Source organism: Myotis lucifugus, unplaced genomic scaffold (genome assembly GCF_000147115.1).
Source record: "Myotis lucifugus unplaced genomic scaffold, Myoluc2.0 scaffold_18, whole genome shotgun sequence".
Lineage (NCBI taxonomy): Eukaryota > Metazoa > Chordata > Mammalia > Chiroptera > Vespertilionidae > Myotis > Myotis lucifugus.
Genome location: NW_005871066.1, coordinates 2,763,618 through 2,783,331, shown reverse-complemented (window position 1 = coordinate 2,783,331; position 19,714 = coordinate 2,763,618). Strand labels below are relative to the sequence as shown.

The following is a 19,714-nucleotide window of genomic DNA, read 5'->3' as shown; positions in this document are numbered from 1 at the left end:
TTATTCCTTCATGCAACGTTTACTGAGCATCTACTCTGTCCCAGGTACTGTGCTAAGTGGAGCTCAGAAATAAACATGACGTAAACCATATGCATTTTGCACAACCCCGCTGAGCGCCCTTCTAGTTGCTGCTCCATTCATGAATCGCTTCATAAAGTCCATTTAGATCTTTAAATCTACTCGGTTGAACTCTGTCCTTTAACAGCTCAAAATGGTCTTTTAAAGAGAAAAACGAGGTAACGCATGTAACGCACATAGCTCATATCTCAGTAAGAGATTCCCAAAGCTACAGAGGTGGTTTTTACATGATGTAACAACATGGCAAGGGGAGTGGCACTAGCAGATCACAAAGGGGATGCGTCAGGCAGGCTTCCTGGAGAAGGGGACATCTGAGCCCCGAGGTAAAGGTATGAGCAGGAAGAGGAAGTGAGAGGAGAACAGGTAAGACTTTAACAAGCTGAGAGGACAGTGTGAGCACAGGCAGGAAAGAGGGATGGTGGCGATTTCAAGCAGTTCCTTGTTACTGATGTGAGAGATTGGGAGTGTCAGCCATCCTGGACAGGAGGTGGGGGCCCAAGTGAGAACCTCCTGAGGCATCAGAGGAAGGAGATGTAGAAGAAATAGTAGAGATGTGGTGGGCAAAGGAGAGAAGAACCAGGAATTACTGTCCCATCACTGCCTGCAGAGATTATCACAACACAAAAGAGGTGTAGTTCACGCCCTTGAGTTCTCTGTTTCTCTCTGGATTTCTCCCATTTTCTCTTAAAACATGCAAACTAGACCCTCAACACTTTTCTGTACCTCTTTCATGACAAATGTTACATTATATAGCCAGCAGATGGCGCTAAGTCTACATAAATAAATATTTTGCCTACTAACGGTTTTTGTTTTTAAATATATTTTTATTGATTTCAGAGAGGAAGGGAGAAGAGAGAGCGCAACATCTATGATGAGAGAGAATCATTGATCAGCTGCCTCTTGCACGCCACACACTGGGGATCAAGCCTGCAACCCAGGCATGTGCCCTGACCAGGAATGGAACCATGGCCTCCTGGTTCATAGGTCGACACTCAACCACTGAGCCATGCCGGTTGGGCCCCCCTAAGGTTTTTAGTGGGTATTTCCTTCTACTTATTTTAAAAGAATTTTTTTATAAGACAGTACATCCTTTCACTAAGTATGGGAATAAACAACTATATTTTAGATTAAGATAGTTTTGCTTTTTACAACATCGTGAAGAGAAGCTAACAAAGTCCAACTGTTCATTTAAAATAGCTGGACTTGGCGAGAGGAATTCTATGGCCATGCTTCCATGTTTACCATCCCATAGCTGTGCAGTGTGTACACACAGTACCTTCACGGGTTGCATGTCTGGACTCCGCTGTTCTCAAAGGACTTTCCTCCTTCTGGAAGGGTCTGGACCTGCAAGGGAGGCCGAGCCTCTCATGGCCACACCGGCACTCTCCTAGCAACGGCTGCTGCGAGCGGTGAAAATGGTCACCTTTAAAAAAAATAAGAAATTTCATTTGTATTTTTCCTATTTATTATAGAACCTGGGTGTTTGATAGACAAAAACTATCAAATACACAGATGTGCTTGGTTGCAAAAAACAGAATTCTTATCGTATGGGGGTTATAGTCCAGTATTCCTGTTTACTGACACAGAATAAAGGCAGGGCTGTTTGGAATTCAGAGATAACCCACCATGTAACTTGACATTCCTGAACTGGCTATTCATCGAGTGGGGAGAGGGAGCACAGGGATATAACATTTGTGGAGTCCTTTCACACACTCTTACTCATCCTCATAATGACCCTTCCAAGTAGGTCCTGAGACTTCTTATTTACAGGTAAAAAACAAAAACAAAAACAGCTCAAAGTTAAGAAACATGACCTAGCTTAGCCCAGTGCCTGGCATACAGCAAGCACTCAATAAATACCTTTTGAATGGATGGTAACACACCTAGTAAAGGAAGTGCCAGGATTCAGACTTGGACCCACCTGGTTACAAAGCCCATACTATTGCCATCACACACACTGCCTTGTGAGACTAGGCAGAACTGTTTTAAAATGGCTACGAAGTATCATTGCCTAATGTTCACATGGTTAATAAATCCAGGAACCTGTGGTTTCTACCTTCGAGAACTATTTCAATTTCAGGACATACACTTGGTAAAGGATGAGGGAAAAGAAAACACGCAGAGAATCTTCAAGGTTTCTTTTAATTTTTAAACATACATAGCACATGAAAATAACATAAATCCATATTAACACATATCTACATGGGACATTTCATGAGTTAGTACAACTTGTTCCATTTCTTTGTTGTTGAATTCTGCCAACTTTAAAAAATGTTTCCTTTAAAAACACCATCCAATGTGTTACATTAATCCCATGAATGTTAGGTGTCTCTTTTTCTTCTTTGCCTCACACACCAAAACAAATTTGAAGGAGCTAAAATAAAATATGGCATACTTTCTTAGCTGCTTTATATCCTGTATTAAAATATTTACAACTATAAAAGTTGAAAAATAATTTTATTGGCTTTCTTGTATATAATCTCCTACCTACTATATGTGAGCTAATCTATGGAAGTCAGTCATTTTGTTACCTCAAATATAGAGGGCCAGGAACATAAGGGAATTACAAACATTCCAAGATGTTAATTTAAAATAGATGTACACTAAAAATACTCTAGATGTGGCATATTTAATATACAGCAGAGTGTGTTTATGTTTGCATGTAGCATCAATATCTTCAAGATAACTACCCCTTTTCAAAGCATTATTGTTGGGTAGGTTTTATTTTAGGGAGAGAATTTATAAAACATCACCTTTCTCATTGCAAACCAAAAATAAATGAGGGCTTAAAATATGTTATTACAAAAGAGGGTGACCAGAAAGAAAGATTATGTTCGATGAACTATGCCCTGCAAGGTGAAATGCCTTTGCCTCATTCAAGATCTGGAATCTTAAACGTTAACTGGATTTTCCTTGCCGATTATGTTTAACCCAAAAATCATGTCATGTATGATAGCAATTTTTATCTGGATATTAAAAGAAAAACCACTGGATTCTAAAGACAGATTAATAACTTGTTGAACTTAGGCTGACAACTAATCAGTGAAAAAATACTTATCTGGTTGGATAAAGAAATTCGAGAAGTTCAAAACATTACGAAGTAAGCTGTTCTTTAAAAATACTTAACTTGAAATGATGGAAAGTTATTAAACGCAATAAAGACCTTTCCTGGAGGCTAGTAAAAGCTGGAAAACACCCTGAATAGTGGCCTGGTTATAAGCAATGTCCTCCCAGAGGTCAGAAGTCGTGCTATCAGGACCTGAAGCGTCACTTCAGGAACAGCTTCCGTCGATCCAAGTGGTTTCGAGAGTCTGGACACCAGTATGTCCTGGTACCAGAGAAAATCGGAAGCAAGTCACCTCATTGGATTCAAAAGGACATACGTTTCTTTGATTTATTAAGTAATTGTTCACATACATTTTTTAAAAATGTTAAGATGACCATCTGTCCACATGGTATGAAACAAATTATTGAGATGACAAGCTTAACAAGGCTGACGTTCAATGGGAAACAATGAAATAATTTGCCCTTTAATAATCAGAAACACTAGATCATTTGACTGTCTTCTTCTTGAGGGTCCCTTATTAAAGATTGTGATCTTATTCATGTAAACAAGCCAAAGTGATTGTGTTCGATGCACTTCTTGGGCCACGGTGCCACGGGCGGCCTCCTCCTCAGGCCACCTTCAGCACTCGGTACATGCTGTTCTGGAACACCACGGTGAAGTAGGGCCGGGCGTCCTTGAGCAAGGCGCTGCACAGGGGAGGGTTCGCTGCATTGGAAGGGTCTTCCAAATCCCAAATCTCAAGCATGCTGCAGCCAGGCCTGGAGACAAGGCACAGCAAGCCACGTTAGCATGGCATTCACACCCAGAGAAAGCAGAGACATCACGGCGCAACTCCCACATGTGGAGAGACTAATTTTTCAATAAACTAAAGATTTTAAGGCACCATTTCACAAAGCATAAGTTCAATATTTAGAGATAAACATATGTTGCATTTTCACATTCCACTTAATGTTACTGAATCTAATAAAGGATCCATATACGTTCAGAACTATATATTTAAAAATTCATTTTCAAAATAAATATACATCAATATATTTTCTAAATGATATAACCAACCAAACATAAGGCCCATTAGCAGTGGAATGAGACATTTTTAAAAAGTTAATATAATTCCTGATGAAACTCATATTCTTGAGCTTACGGTATGAAAACCTGTAACACAAGACAGGAAAGGGAAGCTCTTATGCCAGGTTTGTTCCCCTCAACCCTTTCCCATTTTGGTGGCTCTATGAGTGAACTGAATGAAGTAATATTTCTCACTAAAGAATATTTTCCTTAGTTTCTTGACTATATTTATAATAGTGGTTTTGCAGGTTTTGACTGCAAAAACCAACATCTGGGCCTATTTAAATCCGTTTCTACCAACCTTTTTCCTTAGTATCAGTCACACTGTCCATTTTTTTTTCTGGTCTGATAAATTTTGGGTTTGAAACTGGACACTGGAGATTATAAATGGTGGTGATTCTGGAATCTGTTTTGTTCTTGTGATGACTGTCAATTTGTAGTCAATTAACTTGCCTGGGTCCCCAGTCGTGCACAGCAGCTATTTCTGCTCAGGATTTTCAGATTCTAGCTATCATTAATTTGTAAAAATTCTTTATATAAAGTTTATCTGTAAGTCCTTCATCAGGTATATACATTGCAACTGTTTTCTTCCAGTCTGTGACTTGCATTTTCATTTTCTTTTGAGGAAAAGATTTCAATTTTCATGTATACAATTTACTTCTATTTTATGGTTAGTGCTCTATGTTCTAAGAAATCTTTATAATTTTAGCTTTTACATTTAGTTCTGCAATCTATATCAAGTTAATTTTTGTGTGTGGTACAGTGTGGGTCATGGTACAGTTTTTCTTCTATACAGATATCCAGTTAGATCAGCAACATTTTTGAAAAGACTCCTTTTCATTCAAGTAAAAAATATTATTTTTTATACTTCCTTTGTTGTGTTTTCTTTGACCCATAAGTTATCTACACGTTTATTGCCTAGTTTCTATTATGTGCAGATTTACTAGGTATCTATTTATTACTGATTTTAATGCAGCTCTGTACAATTTCATGCCCTTTAAGCCCACTGAGGCTACTTTCACAGCCCAGCATACCTTCCCTTTCCATGAACATTCCACGCCTTTAAGAGAACATGTGGTCTCCACGCCCCTTTAAGAGAACATGTGGTCTCCACGCCCCTTTAAGAAGACATGTGGTCTCCAGCTGTTCCCTTTCGTGGCCTACATATGCCAACCAGATCACGGTATCTGATACTGTTTGTTGTTCAGATCTTTTATATCCTTGCTGGCTTTTTACCTACTTTTCTCAGTAGAGAATGGAATGTTCACATTTCCAGCTATGATTGAAGATTTGTGGGTTTTTTTTCTTTTAGTTCTGCATATTTTTACCTTGTATTCTTTGAAGCACTACTTAGATGTATATACATTTATAATTATGATTTTTTTTGTAAATTAATCCTTTTGTCATTATAAAATACCTATCTCTGTGATGATAAGCCTTGTTTTGAAGTCTACTTTGTTTTATAAAATTTCAGGTAATGTGATATGCACACACATGAACGTTACAATGTTCCTGCTTATTTTGCGAGATGCCATTTCTTCCTAATATATTTACTAGATGTTAAAATGATATATAAAAATAAGCTACTAAAATTTCTGCACTTAGGTTTTCAACATTGTTATAGCCTAATTCTCAATTATCCATAGGAGAAATGAAAATGTTCAATGTTGGGCTTAATACAACTAAGCACTTCTTAGATCAAGGAGTCTTAAAAAAGCCTCAAGATATTCAGTAAACATTTTTAATTTTACAATTTTAGAGATTCAAAATTCATAAATTTAAATATTTTAATGAAAGTATTTTTATGTCCTTTTAAGCTATGTGAAATTTTTCTCGTAATCATATAAATCCAATGTAATTTGGCTGTAGTAGCAAATGCTAATATTGCCTCGGCTTAAATTCAAACCTCTATTTCACACATCTAATAGTAAAAATTATCATAAAAACTTGAAAAATCTTTATGAAAAAACATTTAAGATAATACATTAAAATTTGTAAGTCAGGAAACTCAAATACCCTAATTTTTTGAAATTAAATTCTACTAAAATGATAATTTGTTTTCCTACAAGAAATAATTTTCAATAAAATATTTTAAAATTATTTTAGGATAAAAATTCTTAAAGAATCAGAACTACTTTAATAAAGTAAAACCATTGTTGCTTAAAAACATGTCATAGGATCATACTCACTTAGTTCTCACAACACACCACGCCTCTTCTAGAATGTAGTAATTCACATGTAACTCCAACAACTTATCCCTCACTTCTTTTGCAGATTTTCGACTATATACGCCATAAACTATTTTTGTCCGGGCCCTTTAAATTTAAAAACAAGTTCAAGAAATTGTAATGCATAGTAATAGAATGGAGTCAAGAAATTTCGCTAGCAAACTGAAATCTCAATGCTCATTGGGTGGGGCATATTTATATGGCCCCCAATAGCAAGAATTATTTGGGGGTGGCAGTTTCCACACTCCTTCTATTCCGCACATGCTAAAAAATATAGCTGTTTGAATCTTGCATGTACTGCTTGTTTATAAACCGGTTTAGGGTCTAGAGTTACAGAGGAGGATGATCATTCAGAATATTAAATTTGCTTTGTATAATTCATTAAATAATTATTCTGGCTCATGGAATGCATTCCGATAGAGGCTAACTAGAGTGAAAACACAGATTTCAGTAGACAGTTTCATCTATAGCAGCTCTGGAAAGCATATGAGTTGAAGCTGAAGGTAGGGAACAGAACATTCATTCAGTGGGTGCTTAGGGTAGCAGTCAGACAAAGTACCTTCACAGAAGGTTGGGAACCAGGGATGCTCACCAAAACACGGTACATACATGGCTTAGCCCTACCTGGGAGTTTTTATGAAATTCTGAACACTTTGCCATTTACATGTAAGATATTGCTTAGGAGTTCAAGCAAATGGGATGCCCAAACTCCACAGCCAGACATAAAACTTTAAATAATTTAAAATTTTACCTTTAACAATAGGCCAAAAGTATATGCAAAGGAAAAGATTATCCTGACAATTACTAGAATGATTGAAATGATTTCTGAAAATCAGTCACTTAAGAAAAACATAATTTTCAGATGTCAATGGAAACTTGAGGTCCCAAAACCACTTAGCAAAAGAACACCCTGAACTTTCATAAAAGCATGTAATACAGCAAATTCCATGTACTTTCTCTGTTAAAAAGGCTCGTCATTGGCCCCCAGTAAGGCGGAGAAGGGTTTCTTAAATCAGGCGGAGGGGCTGAGTCCAGAGCAGGGGCTGGAAGAGTGTGGCCAGCTCAGCTCCTGGAGGAGCTCCTGGAACGCGCGCGCACACACATGCACACGCACACACAGAGAGGCTAGTCATAAAGATGTGACACATTTTTCATTTTTTAAAAACTGGCTTTTGCTTGTGTCAGTTTCCAGGGCCCATTGAGCCTGCTTTGGAGTCCAGAGGCACATGTCATCTCTGGACGGTCAGTGCACATTTTCGAATTTCCAGCCTGGACATGAGGATGAGAGCGTGTGTGTGCACGTGTACAAACTTTTCCCCAGTCCTGAGAGTCAGCACAAGTTGCAAGTGTGTCTGAACTATCCCACCAGCTGCCAACCTCAAGTCCGCGTCCTCGTAATGCGGGTGATTCACGATGGGGCGCAGCGTGGACAGCTTGACACTCGCCATGGTAGGCATGGCGCCCGCGAACACGGCATCTGAGAAAGAAGATTGCCTTCCTTAATGACAGGCCTTGAAGAAAACCACAAGTTACTCATCTGTCATGTTTGAACCCAAATGAAGAACAAGAAGTACATTTAAACACTGACCACTGGCCCCATTCTCTCTCTTCATTCAGTATCGACTGACTGTCCACTGTAATAACAGCCAGACTTTGTTAAGTGCCATCCTGGTGCCGGGAACTGTGCTAAAATTGCTACTGGGATCACACGGTTTAATTCACACAACTTCACATGGCGGGTTCTATGTGATTCTCAGTCTGTAGACGAGGAAGCTGAGACACAGCAAGGTTAAGCGACTTGCCCAAGACCACACAGCGGGGACGTGTCAGAGCCCCCTCCTCACCCCCTCACCACAGCTCCCGCGGCATCAGGCACTGTGCTAAGGTAGAAAGTACTGTGGGATTTCATATCTTGCTCCAACAATTTAACCAGTTAACTGCCACGATATTTTGAATTTCATTAAAAAGGCCCGCCGCTTGCATCTATAGACGCTTATGGCATACAAATGGTCAAAATGCCAGGAACTGGTAGGCTCCAGGGCAAGTATCGTGGCTCATTTTTAGAACTTTTGTGGGTTGTGAACTGTAGTTCTGAGGACCTGTCAGAGGAAAGCCTTGCTTTCTCCCCTTGGATCAGCTGTAAATGTTCATAATCAAGACGTCTTGGTTTCCATTTGGTTTTATAATGTATACACTTGCAGTAATGGCAGGTATAAATGTATAACCTTTTGTTAACTCGGGATTCACCAAAGCCCATTATCTGACTTCACTTCCAGTTTCGTCTCTTGGAGACAAAAGGACCAAAAACTTACCTGCAGGTACTTCTGTGTAATAAATCATTGTATAATTATGAAAAATATTATTTTTAATCAGCACAATAAAATCACCAATAAGAACAGATCTACTATAAATAAACGTTTACTTTCAAATATAACCAAGCATTCTAAACATAATTTTGAATTGAAATCTCTTTATACGCCTTTGAAAATATTTAAGCCAATTGAAGTAGAAATGTGTATGGATTGTGGCAAGATTCATAATGAAAAGCTCCCGGGTTAGAGCCGAGGTTCCCAGGAGTGATTTTGTTTCCTGGTGACAGCGTCACCTGCTGGAGACGCATGGCTGCATGCTGTGCAGGAGAGGGGCTGTAGGTGCCCAAAGGGAGAGGCTGATGCTAAACACTCTGCAAAGCATAGGACAGCCTCCAAGGGCAGCAGTGCCAGCCAAGGCTGAGAGGCCCTGGGCTGGAGGGCCCCCAGGCCCAGGGACACCAGGAAGACACTATGTAGGTCTGTCCAGCAAAAGTTGGAACCACTGAGGAGAGACCATCAATGACAGAGAAAATAAGAACATAACAGGGAAAGGCTAGGATATTTTTCTTTAAATATACTGAAGTCTGCCCAGCTGGTGTGGCTCAATGCTTGAGCGTCGACCTATGAATCAGGTCAAGTTCGATTCCTGATCAGGGCACATGCCCAAGTTGCTGGCTTGATCCCCAGTGTGGGGCATGCAGGAGGCAGTTAATCAATGATTCTCTTTCATCATTGATATTTCTATCCCTCTCACCTCTCCCTTCCTATCATTTATTTATTAATTTAATTTATTTATTTATTTAATGTTTTTATTGATTTCAGAGAGGAAGGGAGAGGGAAAGATAGAGATACATCAATGATGAGAGAGAATCATTGACTGGCTGCCTCCTGAACATCCCCTGCTGGGGATCAAGCCTGCAACCCAGGCATGTGCCCTTGCCTGGAATGGAACCCGGGACCCTTTGGTCCGCAGGCCGACACACTATCCACTGAGCCAAACCAGCTAGGGCTAAAAACATTCTTTTTAAAAGTTACAGCACAAAGCAGTGAACAACCCTTAATTCCTGATGTTAATGAAAATTCTTTCTGACCATTACCTCAGGGGGATTGAAAGAGGGCACAAAATCACTTTTTAAAAAGCTATGCTTCAGTGAGTGCCGTAGCAGCCTTCTCAAAGTCTGTGCGGGTGTGAATGACTGTATGTATGGGTGCATTTTCACATGTGTGTGCGTAAGACTTGCTCTGTATGTAACTAGCAGCCGCACACCTGCTCTGGTGCTGGATTTGATCCACTCGATCAGCTCCTCCTGAGGCAGGTTATTAAATTCTCCCAGGATGCTCCACTGGCTGCGCAGGTTGACAAAGCCTTGGATGGACATGACTGTGAGGAGGCCAAAGATGACGTTCTCAAAGCGAACTCTGTAAAAAAGCCAGCCAAAGAGCTGAAATGAGAGAAACCGTTTGTCATTCATTCTTCATTTTTAATTTATCTGTATAATTACAGTATTACAGATGTCTTCTCTTTCCCATTGACCACCTCCACCCTCTTCCCGCCTTAAATGAAGAGTCCTGTAGGGTAATAAATACTCCCCTGAGCATTTATTAAACCAAGGGGGGTTAGCACTTGATAATACCAAGTACACGAATAACTTACAGAACTACCATCCCCTACAGTTAAAAACAGCAAGTATTTGGAATTACTGGGTCCAGTTACAAAATGAAGCTTTCTCTCTTCTCTAAAGAATGAAGGAAGGAACCCCGGATCCTTCCAGCACTGATTTACCCCCCTGGGGTTAAGGTCAGCAAATCCCCATTTGGAAGCGTCCTGGGACTACATGCTGTAACATCTGCCTGCTTTTTACGGACATCCTGAGTGATGAGGGGAGACCCCGTGAGCACAGACATGTCTATTCCTCTCAGGAAAAGCATCCGACATTCACAAGATGCTCATGATCAAAACTAAATAAGGTGTTTCTAGAAGCACCTTGGTCTCAAAATTCCAGCTACTTTGTCTAGCATCTTGGCTACAGTAGTGGACACCTTCCCCAGGGACCCCCTGGACCAGGCAGCACAGCACCACAGCAATTACACTGCGTCTCTCATGTCCGAAGAGCAGCCAGGGCTGGTGCTGATGGGCCAAGAAACTCTTGCCCGGACCTGAACTCCACCCAAAGGGCTATGTTTGTGGGTAGGCCACTGACAGAGGGGAGAGCACGCCTCATTGGGTGTCTTAGAAATATCAGCTGACGTCTAGGAACAATTTTCACGGCTACTTGGAGTTGCCTTTCTTACTCTATAGAGAAGCATGACCTAACGTTGAAGGCAACGCTAGTGTGTTTTGAGGGTTTGGGTTACTCCGCAGCCATGGTAACGGCACCGCAGTTGCTACAGTTATCGTCACGCAGTCAGACGAGGATGGATGCCTTACCCGCCGCGAGCATATCAGGGAAGCCATCACACACATGTGTGGAGTCAAAAACAGCTTCAGCCTCATAATTAAAATGGCGAGGGCAGTAAATGCCAACAGCTGCAACGTGTGGAAAATCAGCTACAAAAACACAAAACAAAAACACGACAGTGTCACTTCACAGGTTTTTAAATTAATAAATACAAAGTATATTAAAAGTAGTATGGTTCATTAGGACAAGGAACTTTTAACTTAGCAAGAAGTCCATTAATATTCATTAATTCAACAAAGATGAACTGAATGCCTACTATATGCCAGGTACTGTTCTGGGCATTGCAGATTCGATGGTGAACAAAACATCAGCGAGCAATTTCTGCCCTTGTGAGGTTTATGTTTTAGTAAAGAGAGACAGGAAACAAAGTAAAAATAAACTTATTATACAGTCTTTTAGGAAGTAGTGAGTGCGATGGAAGAGAACACGGAGCAAGGGACAGAGACAGGGAGCACGGGGGGGGTGAGGTCACAGGGGAGTGGCTGCAAGAGAAGTAGGATGACCAGGCTGGGCCTCAGAGAAAAGGTAGTGCCTGTGCAAGGACCTGCACCAGGTGAGCAAGGGAGCTGGAGAGAGAGGAAAATGTGCAGCGCTGCACAAATCCACATGGCATTCAGAAGGCAACAAACAGCACAGCAAAACATCACCTGGGTTACTCTAAAAGCAGTGGGATTATATAAATATATAAAAACACTAGAGGCCCAATGCATGAAATTCGTGCACTCAGGGGTGGAGGGGGCGTGTCCCTTAGCCCGGCCTGCGCCCTCTCACAGTCCTGCCACCGCCTTTGCACTCATCAACCATGAGCCCGGCTTCTGGCTGAGCAGCGCTCCTTCTATGGGAGCACACTGACCACCAGAGGGCAGCTTCTGCATTGAGCATCTGGCCCCTGGTGGTCAGTGCACATCATAGCGACTGGTTGTTCTGCTGTTTGATTTGCATATTAGCCTTTTATTACTCTGCCGTTTGATTTGCATATTAGCCTTTTATTACATAGGATGTATTAATTAGTAGGACACCCCATTTTGATTAAGATGGAGTTCCACTAAGGAAAGGCTTCAAACAAAACTTTTCTAACAGACATATTCATTAAAATATTCACCGATTCCGCACTGGAAAAGGGGACAGAATTAATGCAACCAGAAGTAAATGGCAACTCAATATTCATGTTCTAACAGTCAAACACCTTAAATGTTAAAGGTAATGAGGTGTTTTCATCTATAAAATTGACAAAGAATAAGTGGATACTAAGTGTTAGAGAGGATGCCATGAAACACAGTGAAGTAAACTGGTGCATTTTTCCAAAATTGAGCAGCGTTTAGTCCCTAGAAGAGAGCCAGCCCCTCCGACCTAACGTCCCATCCCAGGAATGGAACTGACAGGAGTAACCTGAGCACAGAAACGCTTCTGCAAAGATGGTCACTGCAGTGAACTTTCAGCAGCAAAAACAGAAGCAACTTAAGTGACCAAAATAGAGGAATGAGTAACTAAATCACTGCACTCCCACCTGCACACAGCCACTAAAAGGTTACATATCGGAGGATGGCATGGAAAGGTGTTCAGAGTGTAAAACTTTGTACATACAGAATGATATGGATTCTGTGTGTGTGTGTGTGTGTATATATACATATATACTCATTCATGCATGGGGGGCGGGGAGGATGATCTACAAGAATATATGCCTAAAAGGTTAACAGAGTTTGTTTCTGAACCATAGTTTTTCTGTGTTTTCCAAAATATTTGAACATGTCATTTTTATAAGCAGAAATTTATAATTTATATTTAAAACAGAATTGCAAAACTCCACCCAGAGCTGTGTCTTTCCCTTTTTAAGTAAATATGTTTAAAAATGAAATTTTTTACTTAAATTTTTCCTAATTATGGGACCCAAAGTTGGAGTGTGGAACATTTATTTCAAAATCAATCCTTTTTCTTTTTTTTTTGTGTGTGTGTGTGTGTGTAAAATTCCTCTTTGGGCAGAACCAGGGGCCTGTGCGGAGGGAAAGGCAGAACACTGAGGAATAGTATGTCTCTAAAAAGAGGTGGGTTGTAAGTACTGTCTGATAAAGTATAAAGTGTGGATGTGCAGGAAGAAGTAAAACTTTGAGGAATGTGACATAGCCCATGTACATAAAAGCAGTCACACTAGGGGGCAGCAGAGTGACAGGCTACAGATGGAAGCTGCTCAACACCCTTGCTCATGTCCTCAGTCCACAAAGCTGGCCACTAACCTCTATGCTGCAGTGTCTTTCATCTGTGAAACAGAAATAACAACAGTACTTACCTCAACAGGTTGCTGTGAGAATGAAATGGTGAATATACGTAAATCGGGAAGCAGTAAGTGCTGACTGACTTTGAGAGCCCTGGAAATGGCCTGCTTGGGTTCAAGTGCAAGCCCTCCTACCAGCTAGCTGTGAGACCTTAGGCAAGTTACTTATTTCCCTAGGTCTCTATTCCTTGGGAGAGACCCCCTGCTTCTCCACCCAAGCACAGAGCTAGCTTGTGTGTCCCAACCTGCCTGGTAGTCAGGGATGGCCCTGCACCTGCAGGTGATATGATCACCTTTTCCAGGCCCAGCCCTTACAACGCCCTCCCCTGCCCCACACCATCTTCCATGCTCTCTCTCCTTCACTGGCAGGTTGGAGCAGATAAGCACATCGACCCCAGAAGCCACATGTGGAAATGGCAGAGCCACAGATGGAAGGAATCTGGGTCCTTAGTTCCTGCCAATCAGGACTCCTGCTTTTAACTTTAAGTGAGCCAAGGATTAAACTACTACTAAGTTATGTTAGTATTTATCTCTTTAACAGGTAGTATCACCTAATTAACATAATTTATTTGTAAAATGGGAATATTATTATGCGAATTAAACATCAAGAGTACATAGCACATAGTAACTATTCAAAAAATAGTTGTCATTATAAGCTATTCCTACTAAGTTCAAATTTAGTTGCCCTCTCTGGTAAATTTGATCTTTCCTTTAAGACTCATAGTTCTATTAGTAAATCATATATCCAGCCCCTTTACGTGCCATAAAATAATTTAGCACCATATAAAATGCTGCCTTATCTTTTTCATGTCTCCATTGAAAATCTACACACATTTGAGAGGGCAAGAACCCTGCTATACAGTCTTTTGTAACCTGCAACACTGCTAAAGCTTGTTGACTGACTGACCGTCCCCTCTGTGGGGCAGGAGCCCAGGCCCAGTGATAGAGCCACGGGTAACCATCCTGATGGCTGAACTAGCTCAGCAGGCAAAAAGGTAATGTTTGTTATCGTCAAATGAATGAAAGAATAAATGAATGGGGGCAATTATTTAATTATGCTCCATGGTCATACATCAACCTTCTAGTTTCCCAATCCTTACTACCATTCAGATTAAACAGAGCAGATTAAAACGTGAGAAGGACCAGCAGAAATTTACCACCACGGCTGAACCACTCAAGCAGTGCTGACAGTTGCCGGCAGCATGGTTTAGACCTTGACTAACTGGCCTTGAGTTAGAATCGAATACACAAAGTCTACCAGAGATGAAAATGAAGGCTTTACCTCACCATGTTCAAGGAGCTGTTTTCTGGAATAAAACAAAAATATTCTCTATTTACTAAATGTCCACTTTATGATTACATAAAAATACACTTTATTTCTTCTTAGATCTTAAAATTTTGATTCTCTCTAAACTACTTAGAAGCATAAAAGGAAATAAATATATTAGGTAAATCATTAAAAATCAGAGCAATCTAAAAGGCATGACTTATAGTCATCCTATTTAAGGTGTCTCTTTAAAAGATAAAACTAAAGGCCTGGTGCACAAATTTGTGCACGGGGGTGGGGGGGGAGTGTCCCGGCCTGCACCCTCTCCAATCTGGGACCCCTTCCCTCTCACAATCCAGGACTGTTGGCTCCTAACCACTCGCCTGCCTGCCTACCTGACTGCCCCTAACCACTTCTGCCAGCCTGATCACCCCCTAACCGCTCCCCTGCTGGCCTGACTGACGTCTAACTGCTCCCCTACCAACCTGGTTGCCTCCAACTGCCCTCCTCTGCCAGCCTGTTCACCCCCAACTGCCCTTCCCTGCTGGCCTTGTCACCCTCAACTGCCCTCCCCTGCTGGCCATCTTGTGGTGACCATCTTGTGACAATGTTCCAGCGGCCATCTTGTGATGACATCACACAATGCCACCTAGGCTTTTATTATATAAAATAGGTTTTACTAACTGCTGGAGAATGTGCCTCTGAAGGGATAAATTAATAAGAAGACTGTCTATTCAACCATATAGAGTGAATGCAAAACTTTAAGCATTGCTGGACTTCAGAACTGTTTTCATTTTTCACAATTATAAACACCATGAACATCCTTGTACATAAAACTGTGAGCATCTCTGAGTATTCCCCTAGCATAAATTCCTAGAAGAAAAGTTACTGGGTAAAGTCTGTAAATATTTTTATTTCCAGAAAGTTGTCTAATAAATTTACTAAATATTTACAGCTAGAAATTGACTAAATGTTTAGGGCAGTCTTACTGTGTTCTAGGTACTGTGCGGTGAACACAGAATGAACAGCACTGATACTGGCTCTATCCTCAGAGAGTTCATATTAGACTCATATTAGAGTATATGACTGCCTATTTTTATGTTTCATTAAAAAAATTAGATGTTTTAGTTTTATAGCAAAGCTTTACAGGATGTAGAGGCCTTCTAATATGAATTTTCTTAATCATAATGCTGAAGTTTAATGAACATTCATTTAAAAAATTGATAACAGCAAGTCATTTAATATAATATGATTTAGAAAAAACTGTGATATCATTACCTTTGATAAGTGTTTGTACATAAGACACATAAAACATCACGGAAAGTCTGTGAATAGAATCAATGAAAGTTTTCTAAGAAATATTTGACATTTAAAATGTTCTCATTAACATAAACACACCCAATAGAAAGTTGGTTTTTTTTCATCCTCACCTGAGACAATGTTTTTACTGACTTTTTAAGAAAGTGAGAGTAAAGGGGAAAGAGAGAAACATCTATGTGAGAGAGAAACATCAACTGGTTGCCTCCCATACACAACACAACTAGCGATCTAACTTGCAACCTGGGTACGTGCCCTGACTTGGAACTGAACACCCTCCCCCCGACCTTTCAGTGCACAGGATGACACTCCAACCAACTAAGCCATCCGGCCAGGGCAAAAAAAGTGTTTTTATTGTCCAAATCATTCAGTTTTTACCAGTTGTCCCAGTTACTGGGGTTGACCAGTTGTCCAAGCCATTGAGGGCTGACCAGTTGTCCAAGCCATTGGGGTTGAGCAATTGTCCAAGTCATTGGAGTTGACCAGTTTTCCATGTTACTAGGGGTTGACCAGTTGTCCATGTTACTAGGGGTTGACCAGTTGTCCATGTTATTAAGAGCTGTCCAAGTCATTGGGGGTTGACTAGCTGTCCAAGTCATTGGGGTTGACTAGTTGTCCAAGTCATTGGGGTTGACTAGTTGTCCAAGTCATTGGGGTTGACTAGTTGTCTAAGTCATTGGGGTTGACTAGATGTCCAAGTCATTAAGGACCTGGATCAGGGGTAAAACTACAGAGATGTGGAGGGGGTGCCTTTCTCACTCATAAATTACTCACATTCTATGTGAAAACAAAGGAATGAGAAACATGGGAACTGGAACTACAGAGAGAAGATAAGCAATTTGATTCTAAACACCAAAAACTAGTTTCAACAGACCACCCTTGGTAGGGGGTGGGGGTAGAGAAATCATGTTATTGTTATCTGCCCAAAGCATAAAATAAATATATACTGACTTAAGGCAAGACAACTTGTAAACCATACAAAACTAGTTCAAAATTGCTAAAACTAAGGACCCACTGTCTTTAACCAGGCTTCCAGATCACTATTTCTTCTATAGTGATAATATGTTCTTTTGTTATGAAAACAATGAACACATACAGAATGATTTAACAGCTATACAAATTTTTTCTGTGCATGTCTCCAAATGGATCAAAATTTCTTGGAATGAGCTTTATATTTGAAAGATGAAAACTGTCATTCTAACCGGTTTGGATCAGTGGATAGAGCGTTGGCCTGTGGACCGAAAGGTCCCAGGTTTGATTCCGGTCAAGGGCATGTACCTTGGTTGCAGGCACATCCCTAGTAGGAGGTGTGCAGGAGGCAGCTGATCGATGTTTCTAACTCTCTATCCCTCTCCCTTCCTCTCTGTAAAAGATCAATAAAATATATTTTTTAAAAATTAAAAAAAAACTGTCCTATACTTCACTTTCATAGCATCTGTAACAACTATAATTCTTTAGTCATTTGTGTGGTTTTAAGTTTAAGGCCCCCCAACTCCCATAGGGTATAAGTTCTAAGGCACAGGCCTGTCTTTTTGTACCTACGATGTTAACATCTTCTTGCTACATGGTGGGTGATTGATACATTTCTTTTGAGAGGATACATGAAAATACCTTTTATAATGTGGCTTTCTAAAAAAAACAAAAAAAAACCCCACATAATACTAGATTAAAAAAAAAGATTTCAATAAAAAACGGTTTTGGGGAAGGGAAGAGTTCATCCTAAAAATAAGACAGAATTCTGAGATATTATCAATCTTTATAAGTTCTTATCTTTAACCCAAAGTGTTAAAAAAGTTAAATACCTTTTTTAAGATGAAATAAGTAATCACCATAACAAGTGGAAGCAATAACGTCCTTATGTATCTCACTGGAGTCTGAAATAAAACAAATTATTCAAAATAGTCATTTATTAAATTTTAAAGTAAGATTAGTAGTGTCCCTTTGCTGGCAACGTCTTGTTTAAAATTTTTGTAGTATTTGGGGTATTAAATGAAATAAAACTGAATTTTTAAAAAACATAAATAAGAATTTGGATTTACTTTTTCTGGGTAGTCCCATACCTCCAACTGACCTAGATTATTACAAGTGATTGAACTGTTGTAATAGTCATTCACTGTGGATCACATGATATGTTAAGCACCTCCCTGGATTATCTCATTCAACCACCACCAATAACTTGGTAAGATAGGAGCCCTTGTTTAGTGCTTTTACACATGAGGAAACAGGTGAGGAAGGCCATGTGATTAGCCAAAGTTACTGTGAAAAGTGATAGGGTAAAATTTGGATGTTTCTGAACAAAAATTTTGAGTTTCAGATTCAAAAGAAAACTTCAGAGCAAAAAATTATACCAGTAGAGAAAGAAAAAACAAAACAAAACAAACAAACAAACAAAAAACTAACAAACCGCTTTTTCCATAAAGCCAAATTCAGGAGCACAGGTGTAAATTAAAGTATCAAAATCTGTAAACCTCAAGATTCTCGCCGCAATTAGGTCACTCAGGCGAATCTGGAAGAAAATAGAGTAAAGCAAATTAAAATTATGCCAATAATTGCAGTCAGTAACAACTCATTTGATATTATGGTAATAAAAGCTACAGAGCACATAAATCCGGTACCTGGTGTCCCTCTCAAAGGAAAAAAAGAATACAGTGAGTAATACAATACATGCTATATGCTGAACTATGAAAAAAAAATGTCAAGAGAAATGAAAAGTTGAAAGAGGTCAGAAAAAATAAGAGGAGATGATAATGTAAAGAGTGAGTTAAAATCAATATTTGCTGGGCAGAAACCACCATGCAGTTAATCATGAGATTTTATAATCACATCATTTATCAAGAAAAAACAATTTCATGTTAAGCCCTTTTACCACACATTGTAAATCATGAACCAATTTTCTATGCGCTGTCATTTTCATAAAGCCTCATGCATCGATTACAACTTTTGGTGCTTCTTGAATTTCTCGGACGCACAATCAAGCCATTAAACATGACAGCTGTCCTTCAGAAGGGTTACAACTGCGCACACCACTTTGACTTAGTTCCTTGATCCCCAAGGCCTCTAAAATAAGCACCGCCAAACAAACCCCAGTGGGACTCCTATGTTCTCCGGATTGTTTTATTACCTGCTGTCGGGGAGACAATTCTTTTTCCACTGCATTCTCAGATGGCCAGATTAACCAGGGAAATAGTTGGTATAGAAAACCTTAATTCAGAGTATTTTACAGAGACAGAAATTATTTTATATCAAGCTTATATGATTACCTGTGGTTCTTCATGGTTCCCATCATCTACCAGGATCAAGAATAAGTGAGAGTTTCCTTTATTGTTCTAATTTAGAGCAAGCCTGGTGACTAATAATTTAACCAAAACACTTCAGTTTCAACTCTTTCTCACTGCTGACTCTTTCTCACTGCTGTCACAGAGGAAGTCATGTACCCAGGATGTGTGTGTGTGTGTGTGTGCATGCATGTGTGTGTAAGATTTGTAAAGAGTCGGGTGACAACGTGGAGCGAGGCAGGAAAGAAAACCACTGATGAACGTAACAGGTAAATAAATAACCTAGGAGAACTAAAGAAAGTTTATCATAAAATATATACTCCCCAGAGAATAAAAAGTTAAGAACAAAAGGGGAAAGAAAAAAAAAAAGAAAAGGT

At 39.9% G+C, this 19,714-nt stretch overlaps 1 protein-coding gene across 1 annotated transcript in view; it reads right to left on the bottom strand.

Moving 5' to 3' along the window:
* Positions 1-3,612: 3,612 nt before the first annotated feature.
* LOC102431016 (probable C-mannosyltransferase DPY19L2) overlaps positions 3,613-19,714 on the bottom strand; it is a 52,293-nt gene continuing 36,191 nt past the window's right edge. Inside the window, exons 14-22 of the mRNA XM_023751004.1 lie at positions 18,467-18,568; positions 17,865-17,936; positions 16,024-16,070; positions 14,761-14,785; positions 11,179-11,298; positions 10,018-10,192; positions 7,816-7,915; positions 6,400-6,525; positions 3,613-3,903 (exon numbers count right to left, since the gene is read on the bottom strand). Coding sequence (XP_023606772.1) covers positions 3,753-3,903; positions 6,400-6,525; positions 7,816-7,915; positions 10,018-10,192; positions 11,179-11,298; positions 14,761-14,785; positions 16,024-16,070; positions 17,865-17,936; positions 18,467-18,568 — 918 coding nt within the window. The 3' untranslated portion in view covers positions 3,613-3,752. The remainder of the gene's footprint in view (positions 3,904-6,399; positions 6,526-7,815; positions 7,916-10,017; positions 10,193-11,178; positions 11,299-14,760; positions 14,786-16,023; positions 16,071-17,864; positions 17,937-18,466; positions 18,569-19,714) is intronic.